Genomic DNA, 24,154 nt, shown 5'->3' on the forward strand with positions numbered 1-24,154 from the left:
CCTCCTCTGAATCAGGTTGTTGACATCTTCACGAAAAGTGTTTCTCGATCTCTCTTTGAATTTTTCAGATCCAAGATTCACGTTCGTTCAAATCCGACCCTCAGCTTGCGAAGGGTGTTAACGATATTTAATATTAAATTATATTTTACCATATATTTCATATATGGTATTTTATTATAAGGAAAATATCTAGGTATTTGACTTCTTACCATAGATGAGATGGATTAAGCAAACATTCTCACTTTCGGTTTGTCGTATGTATTTTGCTAGCACAACCAATATTAAAGGAATACGAAATTGAGTACTTGATATCTAACAACCTTATAAAAAAAGAAAAAGGTAACGGATTTCCTACCATCCGTCAACTCTCACCACTCCTGCAAAAACAAACACGAAGCAGATTTAGTTTCGCTAGAATGTAAGTGTGAAAAAAAAAAAGGAAACAAATTGGAGGAAAGAAAATATCTGAGAAATGTTAAAGGTAGCATGAAAATAATATTGTAACAAAAATAAATAAACATTTCACGACTTTATTCATGCAAAGAGTTTAATGTTAGCATGAAATTTAACACATGAACCAATGTAAATTAGGGAAATAGTTTTATAGAAGTTTGAACTTGAAAGTGATGTCATGAGCTCCCATAGGTTGTCGAACTTTCATTAAGGATAAATTCGTGACAACAACTTAAACTTAACAGATAAGTGACCTTACTATAGGATAGACTAGAAATTGTATGAGCTATAATATATGATTACTTGCGATGACATCCAATGATGTATGCGATATTTATGATTTTTGAGTTGTATTGTATTATGTCGTACACTAGTTATATGATGATATATGAGTTATGATGCATGATGATGTATGTAGATGTTATGATGATGTATGACGTACTTGACATGCTTGATGCATGTAATGGCACTATCTGATGAGTATGATGTTTTTGCATGATATGTACCTTAATATGATGATTGTTAAACCTAAAATAGATCATAACTGTATATACTAAAATAGTCTAAGATTTACTAGTTGTTATGATTTGAAGAGTTTGTTACCAAATCTATGATTTTATGGTTTGTTACCAAATCATAGATTTGGAATGTAATCTTCATTATACGCATCTATAAATACATGAGGTCGTGACCCATATAGGTCATCGTGCCATTCAATCTAACATGGTATCAGAGCCAAGGTTTATTTTTTAAACTCCTCGCCATGTCTTCTTCCTCCTCTCCATCCACCATCTCCAACACCGTCTCAACTACCATGGCGACTTTTGGCCTTAAACAATATCCAATCCCTCTACACCATGTTGTCACAATTCGTCTAACCAAAAACAACTTCATCATATGGCGTGCCCAGCTCCTCCCCTACCTACGGAGTACGAAGCTTATGGGCTACCTCGATGGGACCAATGTTGCACCTGCCAAGCTGATCCCTTCCTCAACTGCTGCTGGTGCTGAGCTGGTCTCTAATCCGGCCTATAATCAGTGGTATGATCAGGATCAACAAGTCCTTAGCGGCCTTCTCTCCTCCATGTCTGAGGAGATTCTTCATGATGTGGTTGCCGCTACTACGTCCAAGGAGGCGTGGGATACCCTGCAGCGGATGTTTTCATCGTCAACTCGTGCTCGCACTACTCAGATTCGTGTTGAGCTCGCCACGTCCAAGAAACGAGATCAATCTGCTGCAAATTATTTTTGCAAGATCAAAGGGCTAGCCACCGAGCTGGCCGCCGCCGGCTCTGCCTTGCAGGATGATGATGTGATCGCGTATCTTCTCGCTGGTCTTGGCCCTGACTATGATCCCTTCGTCACCTCAATGACTACCAAGAGTGAAGCCCTCACCCTTGATGATGTGTTTGCACATCTAATGACGTATGAAGCTCGCCAACTACAACACCAGGCTGAACTTCAGTTAAATCTTGGATCTTCTGCCAATTATGCTAGTCGTGTTGCACATCTAATGACGTATGAAGCTCGCCAACTACAACACCAGGCTGAACTTCAGTTAAATCTTGGATCTTCTGCCAATTATGCTAGTCGTGGTGGTCAGCAGAAGAATCGTGGGCGTAGGGATCGCGGTCGTGGTCGTTCTCAAGGTTATGCACCCTCTCGTCCTGCTGGTGATTGTCGTGGCCCTTCTGCTCGTCCTTCCTGCCAGATCTGCGGCAAAGTGGGGCATACTGCTATCCGCTGCTGGCATAGGATGGATGAGTCCTATCAAGATGAACCTTCTTCTGCTCCTCCTACGGCACTGGCGGCTACTTCCTCTTACAAGATTGACCCAAATTGGTACAGCGACACAGGCGCTACAGACCATATCACCAGTGACCTGGATCGTCTCGCTGTGCGTGAACGTTATAATGGAGGTGAACAAGTTCAAGTCGGCAATGGAGCAGGTTTGCGTGTTTTGCATACTGGTCATTCTCTAATTAATACTGCTACTCGTCCTCTTGCGTTGCGTAATATTTTGCATGTGCCTGAAATTTCCAAACATCTTCTTTCTGTTCATAAATTTTCTCGTGATAATGACGTATTCTTTGAATTCCATCCTTGGCATTTTTCTATAAAGGATCGACAGTCGAGAAAAAGTCTCCTAAATGGGAGGTGTGAATCTGGTCTTTATCCTATTAAGCATCCGATGTCGATAATCTCAAGCACGCCTTGGTGAGCAGATCTACTACTCACGCCCAATGGCATGCACGTCTTGGACATCCTTCATCTCAAGTAATAAAATCCATTTTGCGTCTAAATAATATTTCGTGTGCTAGTGAGTCATCTTTGTCAGTTTGTAATGCGTGTCAGTTAGCAAAGAGTCATCGATTACCATATACTAGTTCTTCCCATAGGTCTTCGTCACCTTTGGAACTTATTTTTTCGGATGTTTGGGGCCTTGCACCTCCATCTGTTGGGGGTTTTAAATATTATATTAGTTTCATTGATGATTTCAGTAAATTTTCGTGGATCTATTTGATGCATGATCGTACAGAAGCTCCTCGTAATTTTTGCAATTCCAAGCTCATGTTGAGCGCCTCCTAGATACTAAAATCAAGTGGGTCCAATCTGATTGGGGTGGGGAATATCAGAAAATTCATAACACATTTTTTCGTTCCCTTGGAATTGGTCATCGTGTTTCGTGCCCTCACACACATCAACAAAATGGGTCTGCTGAACGCAAGCATCGTCATATTGTTGAAACTGGCCTAGCCCTTCTAGCTCATGCTCATGTACCTATTAAATTTTGGGACGACGCGTTTCTTACAGCCACATATCTCATCAATCGTCTTCCTACTCGTGTCATCGATAAAAAATGCCCCTTAGAGCTTCTTTTTCATACCCCACCAAATTACTCCTTATTAAAAAATTTTGGGTGTGCTTGTTGGCCTCATCTTCGTCCTTATAACAAACAAAAGTTCTCTTTTCGATCAAAGGAATGTGTCTTTCTAGGCTACAGTTCTTCACATAAAGGGTATAAGTGTCTTGACACCGATTCTGGTCGTGTCTATATATCTAGAGATGTCATATTTGATGAAAATATTTTTCCATTCAAGAGAGCCTCACCTAATTCTTCCCCAATCATGCAGTCGACGCATAATGCCCCTGATTTGTGCACCTTGCATTTGGGTAATAGCAGTACTAATTTGGAGAATGATCACATGCATATGTCTGGGCCTACTAACTCTTTGGATGCAGAAAATTTGGTGTCTACATCAGCTTCGGAATTGCCGCAACAATCCTCCGCGTCGCTGCCATGCGAATCGGCGTTGGTTGTTCCGCCAATGATTGAGGCCTCGGCTCCTCCGCCAGCAGATGATATTGCGCAATGCCCGGTCGAATCCTCGGCCGTTGGTCAACCAACTGCTGTAGCATCGGTTGCTCCCCTCGCAACGGCTGATAGGGCCGTCCCCTCAAATGTGGATCCTGCACCTACTACTCATCCGTATGGTACTCGATTGAAGCACAATATCAAGAAACCCAAGGTGCGTACAGATGGAACAGTAACATATCTTGTAGCTCGGTCTTCTGCCTCTGAACCTACTTCACATATTACTGCTATTGAGCATCCCCTCTGGCGTCAGGCAATGAATGATGAATTTCAGGCACTTCAAAAAAATAAGACATGGCACTTAGTTCCTCCTCGTGCTGGTCTTCACGTTATTGATTGCAAATGGGTTTTCAAACTCAAACAAAAGCCAGATGGCTCTATTGATCGCTACAAAGCACGCCTGGTTGCTAAAGGTTTTAAACAGCAGTATGGCGTTGATTATGATGATACCTTTAGTCCAGTTGTTAAGCCCACTACCATTCGGCTCTTATTATCTCTTGCTATTTCTCGTGGTTGGGCTATTCGGCAGATTGATATTCAAAATGCTTTTCTTCATGGCCTTCTTAATGAAGATGTTTATATGAAGCAGCCCCCTGGATTTGTGGATTCTCAACACCCTGGTTATCTCTGCAAGCTGGATAAGTCGCTTTATGGCCTTAAACAAGCTCCGCGTGCCTGGTTTTCTCGCCTTAGCTCCAAACTATTACAGCTGGATTTTACACCTTCAAAGGCTGATGTCTCTCTTTTTATTTTTAACAAAACGGGCATTCAGATGTATATCCTCATCTACGTTGATGATATTATTATCATCAGCTATGAGTTGTATTGTATTATGTCGTACACTAGTTATATGATGATATATGAGTTATGATGCATGATGATGTATGCAGATGTTATGATGATGTATGACGTACTTGACATGCTTGATGCATGTAATGGCACTATCTGATGAGTATGATGTTTTTGCATGATATGTACCTTAATATGATGATGTCTTTCCATATTAAGCATGTTCTATGATGATGATTGCCATATTGCATCATGTCGAAAGTTCAACCTAGGACACTACCCTAAGAGCATGAAAAACGATATTAATATAAGTATCTAACGAGCATGTTACTAAGCATAACAAAGAGATGAGACTAGGGTTGTGTCAAAAGAGATGTTAAGATGAGAATTAGAGGGACCTCATGCATGTTGTGTGTACATAAGCATCGGGATATTTCCCCTTTATGATGATGAGTGCAGACGTGCACAGTATGATGATGACGGTGTTCATGGGGAGCATGACACCAGGGGTCCGTTGACCTCCGGACGTTGCTACAGACAACTAGCTTGACTAGAGAGGGTCAGGGGGTGTGTGAGCCGCCTGAGGATTCACACTCACATGTGTGGATCATGTGTAGGGAAGTACTACACATCCATAGTAGTCCGAACTGGAGGCCAATCCTAATATGAGAAAGAGATAAAGATAGGTTCCTAGAGCATGATTGAACGTGTTTGCATTAACATGACCCTTGTAGTGGGGTCACTTACTGAGTATTCTTCGGGTCGTGTGCCACATCATTTTTCAAGTGAAGGCAAGGCTCCTATAAATGTATGACGGTGGTATTGCGAGCAGAGACCATGATACGTGCAGTCTTAGGTTAGAATATATTGTTTTGCATTTCATCATTTTAAATTATTTTGTATTTGTTTTATTTTTGAATTCTAGTATTTCGTTTGAAGCAAGTAGGACTATGACGGTATTTTCCAGAGATGAAATTGTTTTTAACGCTTTCGATATTTATACTACAAATGATATTTTATTTAAGAGTTAGATTCCGCATATTAGTTGAGCATGAGACTATAGTAGCAATTCTGAGTAGGTAGAAGTTTAGAGTTGTTACCTAATAGAAAGTAGAGCCAATTTCCACCTCCTAATATGAATTGGATTGGTTTGATCTCACACTTTTTCCTTTTCAACCGTGTGCTCATATTAAAATTAACTTAACAATATTACATTTTTTAGTTTCTAAAAGTTAAATTTGATAGCATTTTGGTCTATCACTCAATTAATTAACGGAGAAATAAAACATATCTTTAAACCTTATAGAGATTCATATAACCTTATCATTCTTGTTCAAATCTAATATGATCCTTTCTTGGACTCTACCTTTTTAGTGCTAAGTTCTTATTAAATAATTTTCATTTCCTAACCATAATTATTCTAATAATTTCCACCATTTTGCCTCTTAATCTTCTCTGTTCTCTTCAAATGGAAGGAAATTTCATTACTTTGTATAATATATTATGAATTCAAAAAATGAAATTAATATTGCCCAAGCTCTTATAGAAAAAAGAAAAAAAATGTTATTTTAAGTTATGAAGCTTATTTCTTATATTTTAACTTCGAAAATAAATAGTATCGTTTAGATATAAAATAGACTATAGAATGTATTTTTCGCATTATCATTCTAAAATTTCAATTTTTAATTATCTTAAAATAAACTATATAATTAGTTATATATTTCGTATCAAATGTATATTTTTTTCAATTAACTTAAATCATTTAAGATATATATATATATATATATATATATATATGAGGTTTGAATTCTTTTTTGAGTTAAGTAAGATGAGTGAGATTCGAACCTTAATAATTATACATAGTTTGACAAGTTGAACTATGCTCAAGTTCGATAAATTTAAAATATATTTTTGCATTATTATTATTTATACGAAAGTTAAAACTTAGAAATAAAAGTGAAAAGGTTTAAAATGGAGAGATTCCATTGCATAAAAAGTTGTATCTATTTTGGAAGGTGCCAATGAACAAAGTTAAAGAGGATGATCGTGCAATTGGAACAAAATCTCATTTGGTGCTGTCAAATGGCTCAAATCTGATATTGAATAATTTTCATTTCCTTATCATAATTATACTCATAATTTCTTCAAACACACCATGAACGTCCATTATTTTTGACTCTTCATCTTCTCCCTTCTCTTCAATGGAATAATCCTTGTCACTTTCTATAAAGAAAAATGAAAGTCCAAATAGAACACTTATCAACATTATAAATACGGGTAAGGATGAGGAAGGAACCATTACTCTGAAAGAGGAAAAGAAATGGAGGCCTTCAATCTTCCTCCTTTACTTCTCTCCTTCTTTCTTTTTGCTCTTTTACAAACATCCACCATTGCAGCCAAGAAGGTTACTCAATCATCGCTTATAAATCCTTCTTAATGTCTGTATCAAGTGGGTTTTAGACATTGAAACGTTTTGTTTATGTTGTGCAGTCTTATATTGTTTACTTGGGATCACATTCGCATGGGTTGAATCCTTCTGCAGTTGATCTCCAACTTACAACACAAACTCACTACAATCTACTTGGATCCGTGTTAGGAAGGTGAAGCTTTTTGTTTCAAATCATGTAGGGTAGATTTGTTGAATTCTCACTCTTCATTTACGCTCTTATGTTTTTGTTTCTAAGTACAGCTATGACGCAGCTAAGGAAGCAATCTTTTACTCATACAATAGACATCAATGCCTTTGCAGCTGTTCTTGATCAGAAAGTTGTAGAAGATATAGCGAGTAAAATGATTCATCCGTTTCTATGTCTATGGCTATCATTTTGTTTGATAATGAAACTTCCTAGTAAAATCATACTCGTTTGTTCCTAATTTATTGAGTTTCATACTTTTATGGAATTCAAAAAACAAAAATGACCCTTTTTAGATTCTATAACTTTGCAAGTTGGAAGTATTCACAAGCTTAATTTCAAAATTCAATAGTTATCAAGCCTTTCTTAATTTAATAATGATGGTTTTATCCTTTTCTTTTTTAGAACATCCTGATGTGGTATCAGGATGGTTTTATCCTTTTCTTTTTTTAGAACATCCTGATGTGGTATTAGTGTATGAAAACAAAGAACTAAAACTGCACACGACACAATCATGGAACTTTCTTGGAGTTGAGAATAATGGTAGAATTCCTTCAAACTCGCTTTGGAAACTTTCAAGATTTGGTGAATCTACAATCATTGGCAACCTTGACTCTGGTTGGTCTTACTTTTTTAAGTTTTTTTTTTATTTTTTTATTTTTGAGTTTTTGTAATAATTTTTATATGTAATTCGAATCAATATAGGTGTTTGGCCAGAATCAAAGAGTTTTAGTGACGAAGGATATGGACCTATCCCAACAAGATGGAAGGGAAGTTGTGAAGGTGGCTCCAACTTTCGTTGCAACAGGTCCTTACCATCAAATCTCTTATTATTACTTCACCTCTATTTAATTCTTTTATGCTTAGAAATATGCACTATTAGACACTTTTGTTAGCCTAATAGATAAATATTGAACAATAGTTGGTCAAAGTGAATATTAACGTGAAATTCGCGAATATTAATGTAAAATTTGTCTAAATAGACTCGTAAATGCATAAATTTTTAAGAAAAATTTCATCAAACTCATTTTCTTGGTTAAATTTCAAGTATAGCTCCTAAACTTTCATGTTTATGTTTAAGATATCTTTGAATTTCAAAAATTATTTAATAAGGATTTGAACTTTTATTTGTTGTGTCTAATTTTTTTTTCAAATGTGTAATAGGTTTTAGAACATTCAATTATGTGTCTAATAGATGTGAGACATATTCAGATATTTAAAAATTAATTGATCAAATTTTATATCTAATAAAACTCTTTACCTTCTATTTATTTTTAGTAGGTCGATGAATTTTAAATAAATGTCAAATAGTTCAATCATTTAGTATGAAATTAAAATTTCAAGAATTATTGCTATTACAAAATGTAAAGTCTATTTAAAGTTTTGGAATAAAATAGATAGACCTATCATACATTTCTTTTAGTTCAAATGTAAAAAAAAAAAGAAAAAAAAAAAAAAAAACTAAACTAAACTTGTAGTTTAATCTATGCTTTTAAGCATACAAAGACATAAACTCATGACTTTTGAATTTTCTTCATATAAAAATGAGAATAGATTTTTCCTGGTCGTGTTGTATTCTAGTTAGTCATTGTATCAAATGCTTGTATCAGTACGTGTGACAATTTTAAATGTAGGAAGCTGATTGGAGCACGATATTTCAACAAAGGCTATGCATCCAACGTGGGACCTCTCAACTCGAGCTATGAAACGGCAAGGGACGATGATGGGCATGGAACACACACCTTATCCACAGCTGGAGGCAATTTCGTTCAAAGAGTAAGCATGTTTGGGAATGGTTATGGCACGGCAAAAGGGGGTTCCCCTAAAGCTCGTGTTGCTGCCTATAGAGTATGTTGGCCTGAGGTGGGGAATGGTGGGTGTTTTATGGCCGATATTCTAGCTGGCTTTGAAGCTGCCATTAGCGATGGAGTTGACGTTCTATCGATTTCACTCGGTGGAGGTGCTATAGAATTTTCTGAAGATCTACTAGCTATAATGTCCTACCATGCAGTGAAGAACGACATCACTGTTGTTTGTTCGGCTGGAAATTCAGGACCATTTGCAGGTACAGTCTCAAATGTCGCACCATGGATGATAACGGTGGGAGCTAGCACAGTTGACAGGCTTTTTACAAGTCACGTGGTGTTGGGAGACAAGAGGCACTTCAAGGTACTCTACTCAACACTTGTTAGTGCTATATAGTTGTGTTCTTGACAACATTTATATAAATATTTAAGTTAGTATCGAACAATTTTTAAACATAGTAAATTGTATTGGGCATATGAAGTTATATCATATACATGTCTCTATATTTGTATCGATTGAGTTTATAGCTCCGTACTACATTTATATTCTCATCAATGATTTTTCATTGTCAATACCAGGGTAAAAGCCTTTCTAGTAAATTATTGCCAGCTAAGAAGCTCTATCCATTGATCCGTGCTTTAGATGCAAAATCCAACAATGTCTCTGATAACGACGCGTGAGTATATTTTTATTTAAATGATACAAAATATATCTAAATTTTAGAAACATTTCAATCCTCCCCTCACATTAACACTTCAATTATGTAAAATGTGTTTTAACATTTAAGAGTATTTTGAATAATTTAATCCACATATTTTCACTCTAATAATAAGAATACATTGACAAGAACACATGATATTAAGCAAAATTTATTGTGATCTTGTAGCATACTATGTCGCCAAGGGTCTCTTGATCTTAAAAAGGTAAAAGGAAAAATTGTAGTTTGCCTTAGAGGGGACAATGCAAAAATCGAGAAAGGTTATGTGGTTGCTCAAGCAGGTGCGGTTGGGATGATTCTTGCTAATGACAAGGAAAATGGGGATGCATTTGAGGCTAATGCGCATTTACTTCCTACTTCACATATAAGCTATACCGATGGTGAATCAGTCTACCAATACATCCAGTCTACTAAGTAATTTCTCCATCTTATTCCACAACTTTCATGTTTATTCATAAAATATTTTAAACTTTATGATCTAATAAACATAAATTTAGAAGTTTATTAATCTATTAAACGTACTTTTCAAGTTAAAAACTTTATTAAACTCAAAATTTGTAACTTATATGTCATGTTTTGTTGTTGAAACAGAACTCCAATGGCTTACATGACTCACGTGACTGAGTTGGGAATCAAACCAGCACCAATTATGGCTTCATTCTCATCGAGAGGTCCCAACACAATTGAGCCCTCAATACTCAAGGTTGGTTAAGAACGATGTGTTGAGTACTTGTATAGTATAAAGTTCAATGTGTCATCCCCTAACAATCACAAAATTTTAAGTACTGCATTTTTTTTTTTTTTAATTTCAGCCTGACATAACAGCACCAGGTGTAAATATAATAGCGGCTTTCTCGGAAGCAACATCCATAACTGGTTTACCTTATGATAAGCGTCGGGTTCAATTCACTGAATTATCTGGCACTTCCATGTCATGCCCCCATATTTCTGGCATCGTCGGTCTTCTCAAAACCCTTTATCCAAAATGGAGTCCAGCAGCTATCAGATCTGCAATTATGACCACAGGTTCGTTATCCAAAATTCTTCAACCATTTTAAAAGTGAACAGACTAAATAAACTAGTAATTTATGAATAGTAAGAGATGTTATTTATGATATTTGCATTATTTTGTATTAAGAAACATTTTGACTTAAATCTTGCTATCTAATGATTTTGTTTGGTAGCTGGAACCGAAGCCAATGACTTAAATCCAATACTAACCTCAGAAAAGGAGAAAGCAAACCCATTGGCATATGGTGTAGGCCATGTCCAACCAAACAAAGCAGCAAATCCTGGCCTTGTTTACGATCTCTCCACCCAAGACTACTTGAACTTCTTATGTGCTCGTGGGTACAATAAAGCACAAATGAAACTATTCACCAATGATACTTCATTTGTTTGTTCAAAGTCATTCAAAGTAATAGACTTGAACTACCCATCAATCTCGATATATAATCTAAAATCAGAGGTAGTGAATATCAAAAGAAGAGTGAAGAATGTAGGAAGTCTAGGCACCTATGTTGCTAAAGTCGAGTCACCGCCAGGAGTTTCAGTTTCGGTAGCACCAAATACTTTGAAGTTCACTAAACCGGGTGAAGAGAAGAATTTCAAAGTTGTGTTGAGGAGGGTGCAAAGTAATCAAACTGAAGAACATGTGTTCGGAAAACTTGTGTGGTCTGATGGGAAACATCGTGTTAGTAGTCCAATTTTTGTGACATTAGAGATTTAGTAAAACAAACCCATGAGTTTGGGTTGAGTTTAGCTTGTTTTAGCTCAATCTTTTGAAAATCTCTTTTCTCTTCACAGTTATGTTTAATAATAATGAATAATGAATAATGAGTTATTCCATGTTTTTTTTTTTTAAGTTTAATTAATTTAATTTTTCAATGTTGTTGGTTTTGACAAACTAAGGAAGTATACTAAAACAAAAGAAATGAAGTACAAAAAACAAGTTGAGGGATAGTGTCCAGGACTAAGAATCTCTTAACACTATCCTTTTCAATTGGTAAATAGAACATAAATTTGATGAGTATTTATTAACAAAATCACTAACAAAATTTCCTTTTAACTCTCTACTCAAATTAAAACAGCTAAAAGTTCTCCAATTACTAACTAGTTTCCAAAAACTTGTTTTACAATTTGGCAATTGTGATGTCCCACATTCTTTAGGAAAGAGAACAAACCACCATTTATAAGGTTGTGGAAACCTTCCCCTAGCAGACGCGTTTTAAAGCCTTGAGGGGAAGCCCGATAGGGAAAACCCAAAGAGGACAATATCGGCTAGCGGTAGATCTGGGGAAGCCCGAAAGGGAAAGCCCAAAGAGGACAATATCTGCTAGCGGTGGATCTGGAGAAGCCCGAAAGGGAAAGCCCAAAGAGGACAATATCTTCTAGCCGTGGATCTTGGTCGTTACAAAAGCAACTACTACAATTATTCAACCTCTCTTTTACAATGGGAATTTCATCATATTTTAAGGACCTCTCTTTTGTAACAGGAATTTCATCATATTTTAAGGACCTCTCTTTTGTAACAGGAATTTCATCATATTTTAAGGACCTCTCTTTTGTAACAGGAATTTTATCATATTTTAAGGTACTCCTCTATCTTTTGTTGAATATCTTGAGGAAGGAGCCAGCTAATCGATTCTGTTGTCTTCTTCTGTTATTTGACCAAGACTAATAATATTGCTCTTCAAACTCGGGATATAATATTCCTTGGTCAATAGACGTTGATCGTCGTTCTTACACTGAAATAAGATGGATCATTTTTCTTGGATCGGTACAATTATTGGTTTTGACCTGCGATCAAAATATACCAAAACAAATAGATGAAGGAGAATTTCTTGGACTAAAAACCTTAAGCACTTTGATAAAACATACATTTAATAATTATTTATATGGGAGAAGACACTAATTTTTCTTTTTAAACTTATTGAATCACAAAGGGATCTTTTGGACTAACAGTTGTTTTACTACCACCGTTCTTTTACTAAGTCAAGCTTGAATCACAAAGGGATCTAAGATAAGTGATAGTTATACAAGAATGTGTGCTATACAAAATTAAATAATAAATTAGGTTGTTTTATGATATAAATCACAACAATCTTCTACCTGCACTATAGCTAGTGAGACATGCATGAGTCCTAGAAGAGACTCTGCACCCAATATATTTATCTTAGAGAACGATGAGATATGTTTGTAATACTAGACATTCTATGTAGCTCTTGAACACTTTAGCTTAAAGATTTTTTTTTTAATCAAAACGACGGTCATTAAATAGTCATTTTGGTCACTAGCACGATACTTTCTCTCTCAAAATCATTCCATATACATTCATCTTTCATTATTTCCTTGATATCAATTTGTATATTAATATTATCCTAACAAAGAGTGACAAAGAGTGACAAATGCATTTACTATAAAGTCAAGATTCAAAATTTGGGCTAGGTCATGAATAGCAGATTATGCCATAAAAACATGTATGAAAGATAACATTAAAAATTACAATAAAATTTTATGTGATTTAAAAGAAATAAATGAACTCACATTAACATACAAGTACGAAGGTATGAGATTTTTTACAAAGTAGAGAACGAGATTGGGATAGTAGAGTTATAAAATATGACATTCTATAACATGCAGACACACTAGATGCCCTGGGTTGACACCCTCTATGGCTTCAAAGCTCCCGAGCACCTCTCGCCTCAACCAGTGACATTGGTCACTTGAGAAAAAAATAAAGGAAGGAAGGGGTGAATATAAAATTATACTCAGTAATCAACCTACTTGTAGGCTCTCATCACATCCATGATCTAGTTGGTGTCTACAAACTTTTCTCTAGGCTCAAGGCATACAACCTTTACTTCTCTCGGACTTAGGTAACTATCTTAGCCTAAGTAGCGGTTACTCCCAGGTTGAGACATTACCTCATAAAACTCTTTCACTAATGGGGACATCATGGTATGTGCTAGCCTGCTCTAATCATCCATGGAAGGTTAGCTGGCAAACCCTACCTACAATACCATCATGTAACTCAAGATTGGTGGAGTGGCCCCTCTATGCTTGCTAGCAACTAAGACTACCTACGTAATCCTACATCCTCTCTCAAGATGGATCTATTGTGCAGAGTAGTCCAACTAACTTCTCATGTCACACAAACCTAACAAATCTAGGCATTACCTTGTCAGTCACACAAACCTAACAAATCGAGGCATGACTTAACGGTATTGGTACTGGTATGGAGGAAAGTGGAAGTCTATTTGATACCATACCTACTGCTATAAGCTTGGACACTACTTTAGTCTTTCTAGTTTGCTGTGGCGTACTCTAGGTTACTAGGGCGGGTTGGTGGCTTTGACATGGACTCTCCTCTCCATGATTCTCTGTTCTTGCTCCTTGACACTTACATGGTTTGAGAGTACTAGGGTCTAGATCCATTGATCGCCACTCGTGATCTTAAGGTGCTCAATCTGTTGGAGTTATATGGTCTCTATGAATTGTCTAGCCAATTTGTCTTCAACGACCTAAGTTTATCTCTTAATAACTAAATCATTTATATAAGTGAGAACACACATTCATGCACTTGAAGCTAATGTACAATAAGACATGCAATTCAACCACATATGCTCAACGGGGTTATGACATCCATCAAATAACCAAAGCGCATATCACAACTTTTCATCATCTTTCACCATATTTATGAACATATTAGTAGTAAACATTCCCTAACAACTGTTCTTAAATTCCTACAATATTTGTGACAAATCTCTTGCTTAATTGATCTCTTAGGCTCTAATCATACTGAATCTATCCACCAAAGATAGGATTTACTAATATGAATGCATTTTAAAGAATCCCTACGAGTATTACTTGCCTAAAATCTGTGTGTTTACTTGGTTGATGCGTGCCTTCCCAAATACGATTTCTCCCAAATGAGGTGTCCGAAATTTTTGAATTTCTTATGATGGAACCTAATTCACATTAAGATAAGGTTAGTATCGAAGTTGGGATAAAAGAGTGACATACAAAGGCTGAATAGATAAAAAAGGGACACAAACGATCGAGGATAATCTTTGTGTACGATCGAGTTTCAAGTTACATTGGGTAGAAATTTTTTATGAAACGTGAGCGAGGAAATGTATTGAAAACAATTTGATAAAAAAACAATGTTACACGTAAAAGCGAACAAGCAATAACCACAAGATTGATAACATATAACCATTAAAATGAATTATTTTCGAATTAAATATTCATGATATGTATATAATAGCAACTTTAGGTTAGTAAAAAATCTAGGGTCATACAATTGATGTATGTTATTTTGCATGATCCTTTGACATGATGCTTACAAAGAATATTATGCTATGATGTCAATTATGCCTCTCTAGGTATGATTTTTTTAATGTCATGTTAGGCGAGAACGTGACTTTAGATTTCTACTTACCTAGAGTCATTACCTTCATCATAACATATTTATTTATTTACGGAAATGAACGTTTAAACTTCTTCCTAAAATATAAATTTCATCTGAAACTACAGTCATGAACTTAAATGTTCGAAAATATCTTTAAAACGACATAATAATGAACTAAATGAAACAAATAAACATTTAAATTAAAAACATCCTATTCTAGCCTAAGTATAAGAAAAATAAATGTGACTACCCTATGTATGTGACATGGTCTCGCTGTTGTCGTCAATCATACATGAATGTCTTGCCTTTACTTGAAAGAGAAGTAGCCGATGACTTGAATATTTTAAGAAATATTGAGTAAGTGACCCCACTATTGGGGTTAAATGCAAAGACATACAATTTCATGAATGAGAACGATCATAACAGTCTATTTTCTTACGAAGGCTATCCTACTGAGAAATTGAGATGTGTACTTAATTTTCCTACACACGGTCCACACGTGCGAGCATGGACATATTAGTCGGTTCGCACACCTCCTAGGCCCCCTTTCTAGTCGAGCGAGCATTCTCCATGAGCTGTTGATGCCGGACACCCATTAAGAATATCGACCATCACTGCAGCATTATGTTAAACATAATGAACGTTTCCCTGCCTAGTAGTGTAGGTGTCTCTACTATAAATAGGGGTATCCCCCAATGCATGAATACACAATAATGCATGAGGTCCCAACATTTTTCCATTTTAATTATCATTAATACAACCCCACTAGCATCTCGTACTTATCATATCATTTCTCATATCATTGCTTATATCATTTATCACAATTTTTTTGTGTATGTCGGGGTTGTATTTCATACTAGTTCATTGTTTTGCATGTCAATCATAGCATATCATTCATGTCACATATCAATCATATCATAACGTTTTCATGCTTTCAGACCTAACAATCCATATCGTGCACATATTATATCATATTGTGTATCATAACAATCACATAACATATCCCTAACATATCGATTCACATTATACCATATCATAAACATGTCCATAATCATATATATTGTACCATAACCTAAATCATATCAATCACATACTATTTTACTATATATATATATTCGTCATTCCCATATCATATCATGATCATATCATTTCGTAAATACTTCGTGGTCATGTCGTTCCCTAACTTATCATAGCCTTAATGTTCTTATACATATAATAGGCGTATCATTTCATGAGCACAACTTAGTCATATCGTTTCCTAGACGTATCCTAGTCATATCATGAACGCATCTTACTCTTATCGTTTCATGAACGTTTTTTAGCCAGACCATTGCTTGAACGTATCCTAACCATATCGTTCTATCAATCCATTATAAAATGAGATTATAAAACGTATTTTTTGCATTATTATTCTAAAATCTCAATTTTCAATCAACTTAAAACATACTCTATAATTAGTATGAGTATCGATTAAAAGTTTGAATGGTTTAGAATCAATTTTAAACAAATTTAGAATAAAAAAATTCCTTTATAAAAGAATATACATATAATCTACTAAAAACTTTAAACTAATAATTAAAAAACTAATTCATTTTTACTCTAAACTAGCATAGTCAATCAAATTTAGGCTTAAAGTCTTAATTTCATTAAATTAGATGAAATTAATATGAATTATTTTATTTTATTTTAATTTTTTTTAATTAACTTAAGTGATTTTAAGACTATATACATATAAAAGAGATGGTATAGATAACAAATTTATTATTATTTTTAGTTCAATAAGAGAAGCAGATTCGAACCCTAATCTCTTGATCAACTATACATACTTTAACGAAATTAACAATGCCAAAGTTCGATAAAATTAAAAGATATTTTTGCAATGTTATTATTTATTCCAAGTTAAAACTTGTAATAAAAATAAAAGGGTTTAAAATGGAGAGATTACATTGCTTAAAAAGCTCTATCTATTTTGGAAGATGCCATGAACAAAATTTAAGAGGATGATTCTGTCAAATGAGACATAACCATTTAACCACACCATATTCATTTTGATAATATCCCTTATTGATTCAATGCTTTTAGAACAGTATGAGTTGTTAAATGATTTACATTCCTGCCATAATTATCTTAATATTTTCTTCAACAAACCATGAATTTCCACTATTCCCAACTCTATAAAGAGAAATGAAAGATGAAGCCCAAATGAAACACTAATCACCAAGGAATCATTATTCTTAAAGAGGAGAAGAAATGGAGTTCTTCAATCTTCCTCCTTTACTTGTGTCCTTCTTTCTTTTGGTTCTTTTGCAAACATCCACCATTGCAGCCAAGAAGGTTAGTCATTGATCACTTCTAAATCCTTTTTAACGTTTATACCAAATGCGTTTTAGACACTCAAGTTTTTTTTTTTTAATTGTGTGCAGTCTTATATTGTTTACTTGGGATCACATTCACATGGATTGAATCCTTCCGCAATTGATCTTCAACTTGCAACACAAACCCACTACAATCTACTTGGATCCGTGTTAGGAAGGTGAATCTTTTCGTTTCAAATCATGTAGTGCAGATTTGTTGAACTCTCACTCCTAATTTACGATCTTATGTTTCTGTTTCCAAGTACAGCAACGAAGTAGCTAAGGAAGCAATCTTTTACTCATACAATAGACATATCAATGCCTTCGCAGCTGTTCTTGATCAGAAAGTTGCAGAAGATATAGCAAGTAAAATGTTTCATCTGTTTCTATGGCTATAACTATCATTTTGTTTGATAATGATTTTCTTTCTAGTAAAATTATATTAGTTTATTCCTAATTTATTGGGTTTCATATTTGTATGGAAACATTACAATACTCATTAAAAAAAAGTTCCAAAAACAAAAGGACCCTTTTTAGTTTCCAAAATTTTGTAGGTTGGAAGTATTCACCAGCTTAATTTCAAAAGTCAAATAGTTATTAAGCTAGACTCGTTTTTTTAATTTAATAATGATAATGTTTTTATCCTTTTTCTTTTTTAGAGCGTCCAGATGTGGTATCAGTATATGAAAACAAAGGGCTAGAACTGCACACGACCAGATCATGGAACTTTCTTGGAGTTGAGAATGATGGTGGGATTCCTTCAAACTCGCTTTGGAACCTTTCAAAATTTGGTGAATCTACCATCATTGGCAACCTTGACTCTGGTTGGTCCTACTTTCCTTATATATATATATATATATATATTTATTTATTTTATTTTATTTTTTGAGTTTTTGTAATGTTTTTTATATGTATTTGGAATCCATATAGGTGTTTGGCCAGAATCAAAGAGTTTTAGTGATGAAGGATATGGACCTATCCCAACAAGATGGAAGGGAAGTTGTGAAGGTGGCTCTAACTTTAGTTGCAACAGGTCCCTAACATCAAATCTCTTACTAACATCAAATCTCTTATTAATCTAAAATTTGTTCAATGCATATCTAGTTACTAAATAGAAATAGAAATGTAAATGCATAAATTTTGAAAGCAAAATAACATCAAATTTATTTTCTTGGTTAAATTATAAATATAGTTCCTAAACTTTCACGTCTATGTTAAGATATCTTTGAGCTTGAAAAACTATCTAATCAGGATTTGAAATTTTATTTTTAGGTTTGGAACATTCAATTATATATCTAATAGGTTCGAGACATTCAAATATTTAAAAATTAATTGATCAAATTTTATATCTAATTGAATATTCTGTTTATTTTTTTAATACGTTTTTTAATTTTAAATAAATGTCAAATGAGTCAATGATATAGCACCAAATTAAAGTTTGAAGATTTATTGGCAATTACAAAGTATAAAGTTAAGAAACTTAAACATACTTGTGTGTTTGTATTCTAGCTAGTCATTCTATCAAATGCTTGTATGAGTACGAGTGACAATTTTAAATGCAGGAAGCTGATTGGAGCACGATATTTCAACAAAGGCTATGCATCCAACGTGGGACATCTCAACTCAAGCTATGAAACAGCAAGGGACGATGATGGGCATGGAACACACACCTTATCCACAGCTGGAGGCAATTTCGTTCAAAGAGTAAGCATGTTTGGGAATGGTTATGGCACTGCAAAAGGGGGTTCCCCTAAAGCTCTTGTTGCTGCCTATAAAGTATGTTGGCCTTCGGTGGGGAGTGGTGGGTGTTTTATGGCCGATATTCTAGCTGCCTTTGAAGCTGCCATTAGTGATGGAGTTGACGTTCTATCGATTTCACTCGGTGGAGGTGCTAGAGAATTTTCTGAAGATATACTAGCTATAATGTCCTTCCATGCAGTGAAGAACGGCATCACTGTTGTTTGTTCTGCTGGAAATTTTGGACCACTTGAAGGCACGGCCTCAAATGTTGCACCATGGATGATAACTGTGGGAGCTAGCACAGTTGACAGGCATTTTACCACTAACGTGGTGTTGGGAGACAAAAGGCACTTCAAGGTACTCTACCCAACACTTGTTAGTAGTATATAGTTATGTTCTTGACAATATTTCTACAAATATTTAGTTTAGTATCGAAACAATTTTTAAACATAGTAAATTGCATTGGGCATATGAAATTGTAGAGTTTATGGTTCTATACTACGTTTATATTCTCATTAATGATTTTTCATTGTCAATACCAGGGTGAAAGTCTTTCTAGTAAATTATTGCCAGCTAAGAAGCTCTATCCGTTGATCCGTGCTTTAGATGCAAAATCCAACAATGTCTCTGACAATGACGCGTGAGTATATTTTTATTTAAATTATACAAAATATCTTTAAATTTTGGATACATTTCAATCCAGTCCTAATTCTTACCATTAACCCTTCAATTTTGAAACATATCCAAAAACAATTTTCTATTGAAACAATATAATGTAAATTATTAAATGATGTTACTATATCATATTTTTTCTCTATAGTTATAATCAAAAGTTTTCTAATTTTTTGAATGTTTAACTTTGATTGGTATCTTTTAACGAGTTAAAATAAACTTTTCAAAATGTAAAATGTGTTTTAAATTTTAAGAGTATTTTGTATAATTTAATCCACATATTTTCACTCTAATAATAAGAATAAATTGACAAGAACACATGATATTAAGCAAAATTTATTGTGATCTTGTAGCATACAATGTCACCAAGGGTCTCTTAATCCCGAGAAGGCAAAAGGAAAAATTGTAGTTTGTCTTAGAGGGGACAGTCCAAGAGTGGAGAAAGGTTATGTGGTTGCTCAAGCAGGTGGTATTGGGATGATTCTTGCTAATGACAAGGGAAGTGGGGATGCACTTTCGCTTGATGCACACTTACTTCCTGCTGCACACATAAGCTATACCGACGGTGAATCAATCTACCAATACATCCAATCTACTAAGTAATTACTCTATCTTATTCTATGAAATTTCACGTCTATTCACGAAGTATTTTAAACTTTATGATCTAACAAAAATTTATGAAACTCAAAATTTAGAATTTATATGTCATGTTTTGTGGTTGAAACAGAAGTCCAATGGCTTACATGACTCACGTGACTGAGTTGGGAATCAAACCAGCACCAATTATGGCTCCATTTTCGTCGAGAGGTCCCAACACAGTTGAGCCCTTAATACTCAAGGTTGGTTAAGAACGGTGTGTTGAGTACTTGTATAGTATAAAGTTCAATGTGTCATCCCCTAACAATCACAAACTTTTAAGTAATGCATTTTTTTTAAAATTTCAGCCTGATATAACAGCACCAGGAGTGAATATAATAGCGGCTTTCTCTGAAGCAACATCCATAACTGGTTTACCTTATGATAAGCGTCGGGTTCAATTCACTGAATTATCTGGCACTTCTATGTCATGCCCCCATATTTCTGGCATCGTTGGCCTTCTCAAAACGCTTTATCCAAAATGGAGTCCAGCAGCTATCAGATCTGCCATCATGACCACAGGTTCATTATTCAAAATTCTTCCAACATTTTAAAAGTTAATTAAACTAGTAACTTATGAATAGTAAGAGATGTTATTTATGGTATTTGCATTATTTTGTATTAGGAAAGATTTTGACTTAATTCTTGCTCACTAATGGTTTTGTTTTGTAGCGGTTACGGAAGCCAATGACTTAAATCCAATACTAAGCTTAGAAAAGGAGAAAGCAAACCCATTGGCATATGGTGCAGGTCATGTCCAACCAAACAAAGCAGCAAATCCAGGCCTTGTTTACGACCTTTCCACCCAAGACTACTTGAACTTCTTATGTTCTCGTGGCTACAATAAAAAACAAATGAAACTATTCTCCAATGATACTTCATTTGTTTGTTCAAAGTCATTCAAAGTAATAGACTTGAACTATCCATCAATCTCGATGTATAATCTAAAATCAGAGGTAGTGAAGATCAAAAGAAGAGTGAAGAATGTAGGAAGTCCAGGCACCTATGTTGCTAAAGTCGAGGCACCGCCAGGAGTTTTGGTTTCGGTAGACCCAAGTACTTTGAAGTTCACTAAAACTGCTGAAGAGAAGGATTTTCAAGTTGTGTTGAGGAGGGTTCAAAGTAATCAAACTGAAAAGCATGTGTTCGGAAAACTTGTGTGGTCTGATGGGAAACATCGTGTTAGTAGTCCAATTTTTGTGACATTAGAGATTTAGTAAAAGGTTGAGTTTAGCTTGTTTTAGCTCAATCTTTTGAAAATTTCTTTTCCTATTCACAGTTCTCATTTCTATTAATAATGAATTATCATTTCCTTGCTTTTTTTTTTTTTTTTGAAGTTTAATTTATTTAAATTTTTGCACTAAAATTTGTTGAGGGTATTGGCTTTCACCCATGATCCAAATATATTAAAACAAAATAAATGAGGTAGAAAAAAACAACTTAGAGAGGAGAATTTCAACCTTAACCCTATGCTCTTCGATTCTCTCCTCTAACCTTGAACACTATTATTATTGAATTCTTGTTTCTTTTTAGGTTTTTCTCGTTTCTTTTTAGGTTTTCCTCTAGGTCACTTTGATTGAGACGGTAAGTCTGAAGCAATCTAAGTTGTAGATTGCTCTTTCCGACTGAAGTTTACTCCAATTTCTTTTTCTTAGCTCTGTTCTTTCTTCTTATAACTCTCGAATTTCTTCTTCTCTTTCTTGCTGTCAATGCTAATAGAGGCTCCTGGAAGATGTTGATAGTTTTTTATTAGTATCTTATACTAGCGATTTTACAACCGTTTTATGTTCATCAACAGAGCTCCGTTTCTGTCGAATATGTCGAGGAACGAGCCAACTAACTCCATTCTGTAAACTTCTTTTGTTATTTTGATCAAAGCTAATAATATATCTCTTTAAACTCGGGATGTAATATTCATTGGTCAATAGACGTTGATCGTCGTTCTTACATTGAAATAAGATAGATCCTTTTCATTGGACCGATACAATTATTGGTTTTAACCTACGATCAAAATATACCCAAACAAATAAATGAAAGAGAAAGAACAATTTGAGGGAAGAATTTATTGGACTAAGAACCTTAAGCATTAAGCCTTTTAGTTCTTTTGTCTGTTGTGAATAAAACATACATTTAATGAGTATTTATATGGGAGAAGGTACTAATAATTCTCTTCAATAAATCACGGACTATTATTCAAAACTTACTCTAGAATTCGGCAACTATTAACAGTTTACTAACCAGTCTTTTACTAAGTCAAAATTATTGAATCACAAAGGATCTAAAATAAGTGATGGTTATACATAACTTGTCCTATACAAAAATTAAATAATAAATTATGAGGTATTATGAGGTTTTATAATATAAATCACAACTTCTACTTACACTATAGCAGTGAGACCTGAGTTCTAGAGCAGACTCTACCTACAACATTTGTCTTAGAGAAGATGAGATATGTTTTGTAATATTCGACATTCAATGTAACTCTTAAACACTTTATGTTACGACCCGAAATTTTCTACATAATTTAAGGTCGCTACTGTATACGTACTATAAACATTAAATGCGGGAAGACTTCATTAAAATTCCATAAAACATAACCTTTATCTTAAAATACAGCCATGGGCTTGCTTATTTCGAAAACATCTTTAAAACAACACAACAAAAGACTAAATAAAAGGAATAAAAGTTTAAGTTAAAAACATCCTATTCTAGCCTAAGACTCAGAAAATAAATACCACTACCCTATGCATGTGCCATGGTCTCGAGTTGCGATGCCGTCGTCAGCCGTATAGGAATGCCTTGCCTTAACTTGAAAAAAGTAAAGTAGCACGAGGCTTGAGTATTTCTAGAATACTCAGTAAGTGACCCTCTATCGGGGTTATGCGACAAACACATGCAATGAAATGATGGGACCTATCGTTTCGTTTCGTTTTCCCTACGGTGTAATCCTAACAAGTAATCGTGGACGTGTACCATATACTCTACACGCAGCCCATACGTGCAAGTATGGGCTCACCAGCTAGTTCGCACACCACTGGGCCACTGTCCCTAGCCGGTGGGCATGCTTTGGGAGCCCTTATACTGGGACCCGTTAAAACTAGAACCGTCACGGTAGCGCTATGCAGCGCATAACAATCTTTGTCCTGCCATTGGATGTACGCATCTGTACCCTCGTGATGGGATAGGGGTATCCCCCCAAATGCATGAACACACAATATGCATGAGGTCCCACTAGTCCTACAGTTATCATTAATGAACATAACCCCGTGTCACGTTTTCATACTTACATGTCATTCTCATTCTCATTTCGTTACATATCATACATATTCCTAGCAGGGTTATGTATCATGCAATTTACCGTATTTCATGTCATACAATTCATACAGTTACATTCAAATATTCATACAGACAAGTCATAGTCGTACAAGGGCCACACATCGTCACATGCATAACATATCACATCAACTAAGCAGCATACATAACATACATTCACGTTCACATGATTTCGTACTTAAGCACATTAAGCTAGCATACAATTTAATGACACTTGCATATCCACAGGCA

General features: G+C 34.9%; 2 protein-coding genes and 1 non-coding gene across 3 annotated transcripts; all 3 read left to right on the plus strand.

Moving 5' to 3' along the window:
* The first annotated feature begins 1,747 nt into the window (after nucleotides 1-1,747).
* On the plus strand, nucleotides 1,748-1,887 carry LOC111789454 (small nucleolar RNA Z247). The gene has a single exon (XR_002814352.2). It is a non-coding gene; the product is annotated as a small nucleolar RNA Z247 (small nucleolar RNA).
* LOC111810830 (subtilisin-like protease SBT5.3) lies at nucleotides 1,874-11,565 on the plus strand. The gene is made up of 12 exons (XM_087117315.1): nucleotides 1,874-2,402; nucleotides 3,697-3,983; nucleotides 7,109-7,218; nucleotides 7,303-7,403; nucleotides 7,705-7,869; nucleotides 7,957-8,059; nucleotides 8,862-9,420; nucleotides 9,636-9,733; nucleotides 9,944-10,189; nucleotides 10,367-10,478; nucleotides 10,588-10,801; nucleotides 10,960-11,565. Exons 1-12 carry the CDS (start codon nucleotides 1,874-1,876, stop codon nucleotides 11,502-11,504), a joined length of 3,069 nt encoding a protein of 1,022 aa, XP_086973441.1. The 3' UTR covers nucleotides 11,505-11,565.
* A 5,862-nt stretch (nucleotides 11,566-17,427) lies between these two features.
* On the plus strand, nucleotides 17,428-21,819 carry LOC111810764 (subtilisin-like protease SBT5.3). The gene is made up of 11 exons (XM_087117578.1): nucleotides 17,428-17,522; nucleotides 17,612-17,721; nucleotides 17,811-17,908; nucleotides 18,202-18,366; nucleotides 18,473-18,575; nucleotides 19,105-19,639; nucleotides 19,825-19,922; nucleotides 20,308-20,553; nucleotides 20,682-20,793; nucleotides 20,899-21,112; nucleotides 21,263-21,819. Exons 1-11 carry the CDS (start codon nucleotides 17,439-17,441, stop codon nucleotides 21,805-21,807), a joined length of 2,310 nt encoding a protein of 769 aa, XP_086973704.1. The 5' UTR covers nucleotides 17,428-17,438; the 3' UTR covers nucleotides 21,808-21,819.
* The last annotated feature ends 2,335 nt before the right edge of the window (nucleotides 21,820-24,154 follow it).

The sequence above is a fragment of the Cucurbita pepo genome, chromosome 14 (genome assembly GCF_057944985.1).
Source record: "Cucurbita pepo subsp. pepo isolate OVF chromosome 14, ASM5794498v1, whole genome shotgun sequence".
NCBI classification, from domain to species: domain Eukaryota; kingdom Viridiplantae; phylum Streptophyta; class Magnoliopsida; order Cucurbitales; family Cucurbitaceae; genus Cucurbita; species Cucurbita pepo.

Excerpts from the sequence above, each read along its gene's own strand:
- LOC111810830 (XM_087117315.1), top strand. The coding sequence starts at position 1,874 with ATGACGTATGAAGCTCGCCAACTACAACACCAGGCTGAACTTCAGTTA. Across the intron at positions 10,190-10,366 it reads CAATACATCCAGTCTACTAA|AACTCCAATGGCTTACATGA; the intron begins GTAATTTCTCCA and ends TTGTTGAAACAG. Across the intron at positions 10,802-10,959 it reads ATCTGCAATTATGACCACAG|CTGGAACCGAAGCCAATGAC; the intron begins GTTCGTTATCCA and ends TTTGTTTGGTAG.
- LOC111810764 (XM_087117578.1), top strand. The coding sequence starts at position 17,439 with ATGGAGTTCTTCAATCTTCCTCCTTTACTTGTGTCCTTCTTTCTTTTG. Across the intron at positions 18,367-18,472 it reads CATTGGCAACCTTGACTCTG|GTGTTTGGCCAGAATCAAAG; the intron begins GTTGGTCCTACT and ends GAATCCATATAG. Across the intron at positions 19,923-20,307 it reads AATGTCTCTGACAATGACGC|CATACAATGTCACCAAGGGT; the intron begins GTGAGTATATTT and ends GTGATCTTGTAG.